General features: G+C 41.3%; 1 protein-coding gene and 2 non-coding genes across 3 annotated transcripts in view; all 3 read right to left on the reverse strand.

Annotated features, from left to right (window-relative positions):
• The window catches only part of LOC118402787 (bifunctional glutamate/proline--tRNA ligase-like), a 58,654-nt gene that overhangs the window by 4,564 nt on the left and 41,432 nt on the right, over positions 1 to 12,658 (reverse strand). Inside the window, exons 26-31 of the mRNA XM_035801047.2 lie at positions 12,413 to 12,492; positions 11,601 to 11,702; positions 5,752 to 5,907; positions 2,126 to 2,323; positions 1,781 to 1,954; positions 1,200 to 1,360 (exon numbers count right to left, since the gene is read on the reverse strand). Coding sequence (XP_035656940.1) covers positions 1,200 to 1,360; positions 1,781 to 1,954; positions 2,126 to 2,323; positions 5,752 to 5,907; positions 11,601 to 11,702; positions 12,413 to 12,492 — 871 coding nt within the window. The remainder of the gene's footprint in view (positions 1 to 1,199; positions 1,361 to 1,780; positions 1,955 to 2,125; positions 2,324 to 5,751; positions 5,908 to 11,600; positions 11,703 to 12,412; positions 12,493 to 12,658) is intronic.
• On the reverse strand, positions 1,521 to 1,655 carry LOC118363037 (small nucleolar RNA SNORA5). Its single transcript, XR_004821317.1, has one exon. It is a non-coding gene; the product is annotated as a small nucleolar RNA SNORA5 (small nucleolar RNA).
• Positions 11,313 to 11,447, reverse strand: LOC118363030 (small nucleolar RNA SNORA5). Its single transcript, XR_004821315.1, has one exon. It is a non-coding gene; the product is annotated as a small nucleolar RNA SNORA5 (small nucleolar RNA).

The following is a 12,658-nucleotide window of genomic DNA, read 5'->3' on the forward strand; positions in this document are numbered from 1 at the left end:
GTTGAGAATGACACATGAATTTCCACAAAGTTTGCTGCTTCAGTGTCTTTAGATATTTTTGTCAGATGTTACTATGAAATACTGAAGAATAATTACATGCATTTCATAAGTGCCAAAGGCTTTTATTGCCAATTACATGAAGTTGATGCAAAGAGTCAATATTTGCAGTGATGACCCTTCATTTTCAAGACCTCTGCAATCCACCCTGGCATGCTGTCAATTAACTTCTGGGCCACATTCTGACTGATGGCAGCCCATTCTTGCATAATCAATGCTTCGAGATTGTCAGAATTTGTGGGGTTTTGTTTGTCCACCCGCATCTTGAGGATTGACCACAAGTTCTCAATGGGATTAAGGTCTGGCGAGTTTCCTGGCCATGGACCCAAAATATCTATGTTTTGTTCCCCAAGCCACTTAGTTATCACTTTTGCCTTATGGTAAGGTGATACATCATTCTGGAAAAGGTATTGCTGAAAAGGCATCTTCACAAGGTCCTTTGCTGTTGTTCTGGGATGGATTTCCACTTTTCACACCAAAGTACGTCCATCTCTAGGAAACAGAACGCATCTCCTTCCTGAGTGGTATGACAGCTGCGTGGTCCCATGGTGTTTGTACTTGTGTACTATGGTTTGTACAGATGAACTTGGTACCTTCAGGCATTGGAAATTGCTCCCAAGGATGAACCAGACTTGGAGGTCTTGGCTGATTTCTTTTGATTTTCCCATGATGTCAAGCAAAGAGGTACTGAGTTTGAAGGTAGACCTTGAAATACATTCTCAGGTACACCTCCAATTGACTCAAATGATGTCAATTAGCCTATCAGAATTTTCCAAGCTGTTTAAAGGCACAGTCAACTTCTGACCCACTGGAATTGTGATAGATTATTTCACTTATAATTCACTGTCTGTAAACAATTGTTGGAAAAATGACTTGTGTCATGCACAAAGTAGATGTCCTAAACGACTTGCCAAAACTATAGTTTAACAAGAAATTTGTGGAGTTGTTGAAAACGAGTTAATGACTCCAATCTAAGTGTATGTATACTTCTGACTTCAACTGTATGTGTGTGAAGCATGTGTATATGCTGATCATTCTTATAATGTGTGCGTGTGTGTGTGTGTTACCTAAAGGTTGGCCTTGATTTTCGAAAGCGTGTGTCTCCACACTTGTACGAGTGCGTGAATGTACATGCATTCTACCTCTTGAAGAGGTTGGTCTGGATGTCCTCCAGTAGCTGTGTGAGCCTCTTCTTTGTGTCGGCCTCAGGTAGGGTGATCTTCTCCCCAGTGTCTCTCCTCACGGCCACACACTGACCCTGCTTCAGGTCCTTAGGACCCACTTCCAGACGAATGGGCACACCCTTAGAGGGATGGATGGGGAGAGGGAGGGGAATAGAGAGAGATAGAGGGAACAAGAGGGAATGAGCAAGAGAAAAAGAGAGACGGAAATAGAGTGAGACCTTTTCCTTTGATTAGACACTTGATATTGGACTGATGAGAAGTTCAGCCCTGAAATCATCTAATTTTCAGTAGTACAAATGTATCCACAGGATCCATGGAGATGGGACAGGAGGCCCATGGATGACAGGTTCACGGTGGCAGTCATTTCGGCCAGTGCGGTCCATTGTAGAGGAGGCACTGAATGACAAGGCTACAAAACCCTAAAAGGGGATTTCTTTTTTTGTGTACGACCCCAGTGGGAATCGAACCCACGACCCTGGCGTTGCTAGAGCCACGCTCTTACAAAGTGACCCAAACATGGCCAGGAGTTGTGGTTTTACCTTGAGCTCCCAGTGGTTGAACTTCCAGCCAGGGGAGTAGTTTTCTCTGAGGTCTGCCTTGACTCGGATCTCTCCCTTCTGCAGCCGAGCCAGGTACTTGGAGCACTGGGCCAAGAGAACCTCTTTCTCAGCCTCTGGCAGGGAGGCTGTGATACCACATGGGATGATGATCACCTGGGTGAGAAGAGGAGCAGGAAAAGATGCAGAGTTAAATCAATTTGAATTGGCACTGAATTTACTACATCAACTTGACTCATGCTTATAAGGGTTGTTTTACAAATCTAAATGATTTACCTTTTTCCATCATTATAAATAAGAATTTCCTGGTAAAATAAAAAAACGTACCTGGAGACATGCGACTTTGGGGGGCAGAACCAGGCCCATGTTGTCACCGTGGACCATGGTGAGCACGCCGATGGTGCGGGTGGTGATGCCCCACGAGTTCTGATATGCCAGCTGCTTTTCACCTGGCTTCTTGGGGTCCTCGAACACAATCTCAAACATCCGCGAGAAGTTCTGTCCCAAGTGATGGGACGTGGCGCCCTGAGCGGAAGAGAAACATTTAGCTTGGTTGTTTTCTTATTGTTAAAAAGCAGACCTGGGTTAAAATACGGTATAAAATCTTTCAAATATCTATTTTTTCCTTGAGTCTACCTGGAGTGGCAGGGGTTTGCACTTTGGGGACTTTTCTATATATGTTCATTGCAACAGGTAAGGTCAGTCAAGCACAACTAAAGTATTTGAAATTACATTTGAACCCAGATCTGTAAAAAGGCATGCCTAAGAGATTTATCTCCACTGTGTGCTTTAGTTTGACTGCTAAGTACTTGTTGACTCCTTTAGTCTGCTGCTAGATATTTTCCCCCTTTGGTCTGTACATGTCTGAATAAACTTGATAGGTGTAAGCACTCATCTGGAAGGCTCCAGCTATTTTAGAAGAGTTTCCTACATATTGCTTACAAGGGGCCCAGGAAGTGGCTTTCATCCAAGGTCCTAGTTTATGTTTGGCTGTTAGAATCTAAAAAATATATAAAGATAGTCTTGCTCACCCTAAATATTCTCCCTAGGCATTTACTCCATAAAATTATAGGGAGCATATAGTGTGCGACTATCCTTATTCATTTTTACATAAGTGTACTACTCTGTTAGTCAGCACTTCTTGACTTCGGTCCTTGACTTCGGCGATGTCATTTACAAAATAGCCACCAACACTACTCAGTAAATTGGATGCAGTCTATCACAGTGCCATCCGTTTTGTAACCAAAGCCACATATAATACCCACCACTGCGACCTGTATGCTCTCGTTGGCTGGCCCTCGCTTCATATTCATCACCAGACCCACTGGCTCCAGGTCATCGATACGTTTTTGCTAGGTGAAGCCCCACCTTATCTCAGCTCAGTGATCACCATAGCAGCACCCACCCGTAGCACGCGCTCCAGCAGGTATATTTCACTGGTCAACCCCAAAGCCAACTCCTCCTTTGGCCGACTTTCCTTCCAGGTCTCTGCTGCCAATGACTGGAATGAACTGCAAAAATCACTGAAGCTGGAGACCCATATCTCCCTCACTAACTATAAGCACCAGATGTCAGAGCATCTCACAGATGCCTGCACCCGTACATAGCCCATCTGTAAATAGCCCATCCAACTACCTTATCCCCATACTGTTATTTATTTTGCTCCTTTGCACCCCACTATCTCTACTTGCACATTCATCCTCTGCACATCTATCACTCCAGTGTTTAATTGCTATATTGTAATTATTGCACCACTATGGCCCATTCATTGCCTTACTTCCTTTATCCTACCTCATATGCACACACTGTATATAGACTGTTTGTTTATTCCATGTGTAACTCTGTTGTTTGTGTCGCACTGCTTTGCTTAATCTTGGCCAAGTCGCAGTTGTAAATGAGAACTTGTTCTCAACTAGACTCCTGGTTAAATTAAGGTGAAATAAATAAAGTGTCTGGGTTAGAGTCCCACTCTTTAAAAGTGGCAGCTCTACCTTCCATCTCACTGCGGATGTTGACTGTAATCCATGGCTTCTGGTTGGGGTATGTAGGTACAGTCAATGTGGGGACGACGTTGTCGAGGCACTTATTAATGAAGCCAATGACAGATGTGGTGTACTCAATGCCATCGGAAGAATCACAGGAACATATTCCAGTCTGTTCTAGCAAAACAGTCCTGTAGTTTAGCATCTGACCACTTCCGTATTGAGTGAGTCACTGTTACTTCCTGCTTTAGTTTCTGCTTGTAAACACAAGTGAGGAGGATAGAGTTACGGTCAGATTTTTCAAATGGAGGGCGAGGGTGAGCTTTGTATGCGTCTCTGTGTGGAGTAAAGGTGGTCTAGAGTTTTTTTCCCCCTGGCTACACATGTAACATGCTGGTAGAAATGAGCTGAAACAGATTTAAGTTTGCATGCATTAAAGTCCCCGGCCACTAGGAGCGCCACTTCTGGATGAGAATGTTCTTGTTTATTGCCTTATACAGCTCGTTGAGTGTGGTCTTAGTGCCAGCATAGGTTGAAAGATAATGATAAAATAATTCCACTCTGAAACCTTATAAATGTATGAAATTGATTAGAATCATAAAATTATAATCTTATGTGTGTAGTTTTATCGGAATTAGGTAAAACAATGTATCTGTATAGTGGAAAAACAGACCGCCTGAGCAAGGTGTTGCTTAGGATTTGAACTTGTATGTGGGTGCCTAGGAAAATACAGAAGAACAATTAAAACGGTTTCTACCGACCTGGCTAGGCCTCTGAGGAACCTATGAGAGCATAGGGAGTACTTCAAGGTTTCCCTAATCTCGGGGGAATGGAACTGTCGGCTGGGCAGGGATACACAGTGGTGAGAACTATGGAGATAAATCTCACCTACTGTTTGTGTGGAAGTATGTGCACAGCTATGGAATGGATGTCTTTGTATAATGGACTTTAGAATGTTCTCTGAATAAACTGTTGCATAGTCTGAGTCTGACAAATTATTATTAAACCCATGGTCTTACAGATCTCGGGGATTGGTCAGAGCTATTGATTGTCAGTTATTATCATTGGGATTGAAAATTCTCGTAAAAGTTTGTTATGGTAAATAGTAGATAAACTATTGGTAAATAGTGTGGTCTACAGCTTATCACGAGACTACCTCAGGCGAGCAAAACCTTGAGACTTAATATCAGATTTCATGCACCAGCTGTTATTGACAACTGGACACAGGCCGTCACCCCTTGTGTTACAACTTGTGTTACGACTAAGAATTTACAGTTTTTAATGTCCCGTTGGTAGGATAGTCTTGATCGGAGCTCATCCAGTTTATTATCCAATAATTGCACGTTGGCCAATTGGACAGATGGTAGAGGTGGGTGACCCACTCACCGTCTGATTTTTACAAGGCACCCCAACCTACATCTCAGTCTCTTCTTCATGTGAATGACAGGGATTTGGGCCTTGTCCGGTGTCTATAATAAATTCATTTCCGTACGATGTTTTAAAGAAGAAATCTTTGTCCAGTAGGAGGCTAGTAATCACTTTTGATATCCAGAAGCTCTTTTCGGTCATAAGAGAGGATGGCAGAAACATTATGTACAAAATAAGTTACAAATGATACGGAAAAAACCCCACAATATCACAATTGGTTTGGAGACGGAAAAACGGCAGTCATCTCCTCTGATGCCATTATGTGCATCAAGTACGGAAAATGCAGGTAAGACATTCGGCAAAACAAAACGCATATGCATTTGGTGGACATCGGGCGTCAAAGGGCTCTAGCGTATTGTTATTCGTACACCTCTGAACGTAATTTGCAAACCAAGTACGCACCGAATTTACATGTAGAATCGAGTAAAAAAATTGTGAGTCAGATGTCTACAGTGCGTTGTCCCTAAAAACCACTACGCTGAACGATCGGCATACGAACGCTAGATCCACATTCAGTGCGATGTGTGCAAACCTCAAGAGTACCTGGATGGCTCTGCCACTGGCAGAGATGAAGGCCTCCACGGTGGTAGTGTAGTCACCTCCGGCAAACTTCTCCTTCTCAGTCTTCCTGCCCTTTACCACGGGGATGGCCATGAGCTCCTCGTACACCCGCGCATACAGGTCCAGGATCTGTAACACCTGGACACACGCACAGGAGGAGGGACAAGACAAGTCAGTTTTTATTACAAATACTACCATATTCAGAAGGCATGTAACTGGAAAAGAATTCTGAAACTGGGAGGTATTAGCTACCCTAACATTAAGTTATCACTGAAATCATCCACCAACAATGTCAATCTCTGTGCAAATGGACAATAATGGTAATTGTATTAGGCCTAATTAACCCTTCACTAAACTCCGCTCTCGAACAGCAATTGTCCAATCAGAGCTTAACAACCGCAACCAACCAACCACTCGGACACGTCAGAAAAGAATCCTCACGGCTTCCATGAGCTCTAATGGAGAGACGTGTAAATTGTAGAAAAAGCTTTGTGGACAACTTCATGCAGTCGAACACAAGCAAAATAATGAAGGATGCATATATGTTTGCTCCAAGGTAAGCAACTATGTTAATCTTTTGCATAATGTCTGATATCACAATAGATTTATAATAAATAAAAAATGGCTAGACAAAGTCGGCAACAACTTTAACATTACACAACTAAGCTAAACATTGCTGACTTAGCTAGCTACCTTGTTAACAACATTAGCTAGCTGGTTAGCTTTGTTAGACTACATGTATCACAAATCTTTAGCTGGTTAATTTCGTTCCGCAATGTGTTGATGGGAATCCAAGTCTTCAGTACCCAATTCCAGCTGCTTTACTGTAATATGAGTTTTTGCCAAACCTATCATACATGACCAAATATCAACAGACACCAGGGGTCAAGTTTATCTCACATATACATAAATTATACACAACTTAAATAACACATACATAAGTTAATGTAATCACAAGTACAATGTAGGCAGCAAATGTCTGATTTACACATTTGATTCAGAAGACCACTGAAACAATATAACCCTAACACTAAATATCTGGATGAATAACATTACATGTATCATCCCGCATCTACAGATAGGGCTCTACAGTGCGGCCATTTTACTTGCATATGCGCTTAAATATTTTACTGTGCAACCTGGAATTTTTATTTAGGAATTCCAGTGCGCTTAGAAAAATTAAAGATTCTAGCTTCAACATCTCACATTTTTCATTGTGCTCCTAAATTTGTGCACGCCTATTTAAAAAAAAAAAAATTAAGGCACACGTGCTCCTTGTAAAAAAAAAAAGTCAGCGTAGAGCCCTGTGCAAGATGCAGCTTCCACTAACACCACAGGAGAGACAGCAACCAAATCACCAGAGGATACCGGAGATGATAGTTCAACAAAGGAGGAATTATCTGCACAGGGCCGGCAAGAAATGCTTACAAAAAAAAAAAAAAACAGCAGTCCAGCTGGCTTTTCATGCTATCCCACTTTTCTGCATTAAAGTGGACACACTCCAGGTGAAAGTCATTTTTACACATGACAAATAAAATCACACCACGGCATCCCTGTGATTCCAATTTGTCCCATACTATGGTAGAGGAACTCATGATTAGGTTTGTAAGCATAGGTATCATCAGCTCTTTGACAGAGAGATTTACTACCAGTAAAGTTGACTTTGTTTGGGCACTTTATTTCCAGAAGCCATGGCTTGGGTTCTCATTACTCTAGACTTTCCTGTCAGGAGATGCCTAAATGGAGGGAGTGGGGGTTGACAACAAAGCCACATGGGAACACTTTGTGCCCAGTTACTTCAGTACACGGTGCTGCTGTCTGCAGCTCAAACTCCAGGTCTATCGTCATTGCCTTGGTCTGCACGGTCTTCTTCCTCTGCATGCTGGTGGCAAGACTGTCAGTCTGCTACCTTGGAGCACAACCTCTTAAAAAGACGAAGTAAGTGGCTGGGAGCAGACACCATGGCGGTTGTTGTTGCTCTGCCATCTTGTCTCTTTTTCCAGTGCTTCAGACTGGGAGATCATTATATCACTGTTGTAATATCTTATTTTCATTCAGAACTGTAGAGAAACATCTTGGTTGTTGACGCAGAGGAAATGTTGGGAACTCATCCATAGGGTTTGAGGTGGATGGTGGTGGTGCTGTTCTCCAATAGTGGGAGCTGCAAAAGAACAGAGAAAAACAGCTTTTACAAAGCACCAACTTGTTTAAATCATGTATGGTAGAAATTCAATTTTTTTCATTGTGTATTTTGTGTTTCCAGAGTACATAGAGGAGCATCCCCAGTTGGAAGAAGAAAAGTAAGGGATGAGCTTAAAGATTCTACTAGCTCAAAAGTATGAGGAAATGGACTAGTATTAAGAAGAAAAAAAATCCATGCTCTTCAGGAAACTCAAACCCCTAACCGGTTAACACCAGAGTCAGTAAATAACAAGAGTGTCCCCCCCCAACTTCTTCCAATACTGCACTGGGTTTACTTATGGTCAGTTTAATAACTTGTGCACATTTTTCACATTACCAAATCAGAAACATATCCCCACAGACAACTATCCCCTTGAGATACAAGAGTAGATTGGCAGATGCGGTTTCTGCTTGTGCCGATGAAACTTAAGACAATTTTGACCTGAACGATCTTGGCTTGTACATTTCATATGGATTTACAAAGTGTTAGCACTTTATTCAATGGACTTTATTTTGGACAGGCTCAGTTGTCTGTATGGCCTCACAAGGACAACATCACAGAAAACATGCCAGACAACTACAGGAGAGATTTTCCATCGACCTTTGCAATACTAGATTGCACTGAGTTAAAGATGGAGAAACCAAGCTCATTGCTCCTGCAAAGTAGGCTTGGGTGTAGATATACCAGAGTATTTGGAAATAACCATGGTATGGTTTTTCAATACATTTCAAACTATTTATTTGAATTTTTAATACATTTTAATATTTGTAAATACTTTCAGTAAATATCTGCAGTGAACTTGTTTATCTCTTAACGTATTGCACAACATTGTATTCTTTCACCCGTCACATAATTTTTCATTATGAAGCTTACCAGTAGTCCCCAGTCACATGGTGTTTGTTTACAGGCATACAACTAGGAGGCTGGAGCCTTGTGAGTCACTCACTGTTGTGCAGCATGTACCAGGTCATCTAATTACAGCATGGAATTCACAACTAAATGTTTGCCAGCTAGTTAGATATCTTATAACTAAGTTAACTGTATAACATGTGCTAAATGCTTAGCAGTTGTGCATTTGGTTTGTCAATTTATTACCTAGTTAGCCATCTAGCTAAGTGGTTAGCTTCTTCAGAAAAAGAGAAAGCTTTCCTTGGTAACAGCAGAGAATCCCCTCCTGGATCAAGAGCCTTGCCGTCTAATATTTATTTTGTGCGTGCAGCAAACTGTTAGTAGAATTTCTTTGTTACTTTTATAACTTTGAGCTGGGTTTCCTGTCCTGCAGTATCCTGTCCCGCAATACTTCAGGTCAGAGACTATACAAAAAGTTTACAATGAGCTCGTTGGCATTGTTTAAGGGATTTTACATGTATTTGTTAACATAGCTAACCTTCGGATTACTGAGACTCAGTGGAGGTTGAAAACATCAAAGCCAAACTTATTCCATCTACAAGTCTATCAACACACAGAAGTCTCTTGATAGTATGTGACCAAAGTCTCTTGATAGTATGTGACTGATGTGGCTCATTTATGTTTGCATTCACCCTTTAAAATACTTCTCTTTCAGAAATGGATCCTGTGTAAACAGTAACATCACAGAGCTACTGCAACATTTGCTTCAATGTGGCTACCTTAAGAGAGGTGATGGGCCTATTGCAGACGAGGGGTTTCTCAATGAGTATGTTTACATGCACAGTGATAATTTGATATTAAACTGACTATGGAAGCAGGCAGATTATGCAATAGTCATGTAAACATCTTACTCTGCTTATCTTGAATTGTCTTAAGGTACAAATCTAAGTAAGCATACGCTGATTAAAACACCTGTTTTCTGAGCCCTCTTTAGAATGATTCGGACATGTAAATAGTTTAAGTGGGCGTTCCAGTGGTGGGTTTGATCTGCGCATTTGCTAGCACCAGCCGAGCCAGCCTCCCTCTTTAGTGTGACTGTTCGGAACGAATGCATCTTAGAAGTAGTTTTCACAAACTTCATATGTCCAAACAGAATCCAATATGCTTCCCAAAAATAACATGGTGGAATGTTTATGTTGGTTGCCAATTGTCTGCATTTATCAGAGTGCCATCAGGTAGCCTGATTTGAGTGATTAGGGAAATCGTTCTTCTTGAAAAGAATGTAAACACTAATCAAACTATTATATAAATCTGATTATCCACAATAATCATTATTTGCATGTAACTGAGAAAGACGGAGGAAATTGGCCTTGACTGAACATTCCTCCCTACAAATACAGAGATGACAAACATTTTGAAGCATAGGGTGCACGTGGAAAGGGAAATAGCCAAAATTAAGAAGTTTAAAGTAGTATCATGTAAGATCCCCAATTCCAGATGAGGAAACATAAAACAAGATATGCTTTGTGGTTAGTATGCTGTCCAACTTCCAACTACACATTCATCAGTAAATGTAAATGTGTTCACTTTGACACTGTCCTAGGAACATAAGCATGCAAACATGAAGGTGAAAACATGATGACATCTGTTTATGCATACCCTACCGTTTCTGCTGCACACCATAGATTTGTGCCAATACAGTAAGTACCTGCCCATGTCTAACATGGGTTTCTTTGATATGTAGCTAACAGTGAAAGATAATGGACTTGCCTAGGTTATAATACCCTATTGGTTGGATTGATTACAACATGCATTAGAGATTGTAAACAAGACATTCACGTGTAGCTCACCTATCAGTTGTAACTGCAATAGACTGGTCTTCTTTTCCGACTCACTTTTGCCTTTGCCACCCCGACCGCTGTAATAGGCTTCAATAGGAATCAATCTTCTTGCCTCTTGACTTATGCAACTGTTGTGGCAAGCTTGTAGTGGACATTTTATCTGGGGCTCTCCAGAGGTCCAAGGTGTGGATCAGCCCAACAACATGCGAGCAGTAACCTGTGGAGCTAGCATAGAACAGTATATTTGTTGAAGCGAGGGCGTTGGTTGTTTACGTTAGCATAACAGCTAGCTGAGTTTGTATGAGTTTGGTTTTTAAATGATTGTGAGACCTACCCTGCAGTTTAGGAACAATGTTGCTCCTTTGTCATCCGTCTCTGCCTCGATGGTCAGCTAGTGGTGTTTCTCCCTCTTCCACTGGGACCTGTAGACTATGCCTCTATCCTAGTCCTCTTGCTTGCTGTGTTAAGCTCCTGCATAATTTTTTCGTGAATACAGCCTTCAAAAGGCATACTGAGGATCCTTTAGTTTGCTCCAGTCTGATATAAGTGATGGTTGTCTCCAAAAGTATCTTAGTACCTCATTGGGGAGTTCCCTTAGCATTATTACTATGCACTTCTCCATTTTCACAGGAAAATAAAAGGCAAAGCTTGTCAGAGTTAGCAACAGTAACCAAGGTGTAGTACAAATTTATCCCCAGAATCCATGGAAAAGAGATCCAGGGCCCATGGACTACAGGTTCACAGTGGCAGCCATTTTGGTCAGGGCGGTCCATTGTCAAGGAAACAATGAATTTGACAAGACTGCAAACTTTCAAATACATGTGTCTAAATCCAACTTACACAAAAAAAACAATGTTAAGCATTGTTTGAATGCACTCCCCAGACATGACAAGTTCTATGTTTTTTACTCAGCATTCACAAGAGAAAATGGACTGTTAATAATACATTGGCCTCGTTACCTCTTCGGTGGCCTCCTCTTTGGTGGCGAAAGCCGTGTGTCCCTCCTGCCACAGGAACTCTCTGGTCCTCAGGAAGGGTTGGGGGTGCTTGAACTCCCACCTCTGGGGATGAGTGAGAGAAAGCAAAAGAGAAATTAGAGAAAGTCAAAATCACGATACATTCTGAAAAGATCACATTCGCAGTCAAACAGCAAGCATTACTTAAATTCAACATTAACCTAATACAAACAATTCGGTATGAATGAGGTTTGGGCAGTAGGCCTTATACATTATCAAAAGCATATTGGATATATCCCTGGCCTGCAAATATTATTATTCTCAGACCATATTACACTTCAAAACTCAAGCTTTAATAAAATAGATCAGTTGGTGTAGCACTTGCAAGGCACTGCGAGGCATGAATTGAAATAATTCGCTTTTTATTTTACTGGACTGATTGTAACTGTATCTGATGGTCATGGTGCTTTCAAGACAACTGGGAAGTCGACATCAGTGATAATAATAATAATAATAATAATAATAATATTATTAAGTGCAACTATTCACAATGCAACACAAATAAAACATTTAAAAAAGGAACGCAAGCCTTTATTGTTGGCTTTATACAGAAATGTTTGGTGATCGACTGGGAATGCCTTGCGGATCAACTGGTTGGTGACCACTGTCCTAAACAGTTCTGACAAAAAAGACAGTGGACATACTAGACAGGGTTGAAGTCTTCTATTTTCAGTAGGTTTTTCCATTTTGAAATTGTACTGACCCTAACAGTGATGGTGAATATGACAATTATCATTCGTGGATTGGACACTGACCACAACGTTGCACCACTGGTTGAGTTTGATGGGGAGGTCTCTGTGGGACTGGACCCATTTGGCATAGGAAGGGTACATCACTGTAAAAAGAAAAGACGAAGAATGCATTGGTCAGGGTGTGAATTAGTAAATTAATACATATGGCATAGAGAGGGTAGAAGTAGTAAGTGCCTTGCATGAAAATATGCATAGATACGTTGTGTCGTGAATTACACCTGTACAATGTAGTTCTTTGAGACCTAGTGA

Source organism: Oncorhynchus keta, chromosome 2 (assembly GCF_023373465.1).
Source record: "Oncorhynchus keta strain PuntledgeMale-10-30-2019 chromosome 2, Oket_V2, whole genome shotgun sequence".
In the NCBI taxonomy this organism is placed as follows: Eukaryota; Metazoa; Chordata; class Actinopteri; order Salmoniformes; family Salmonidae; genus Oncorhynchus; species Oncorhynchus keta.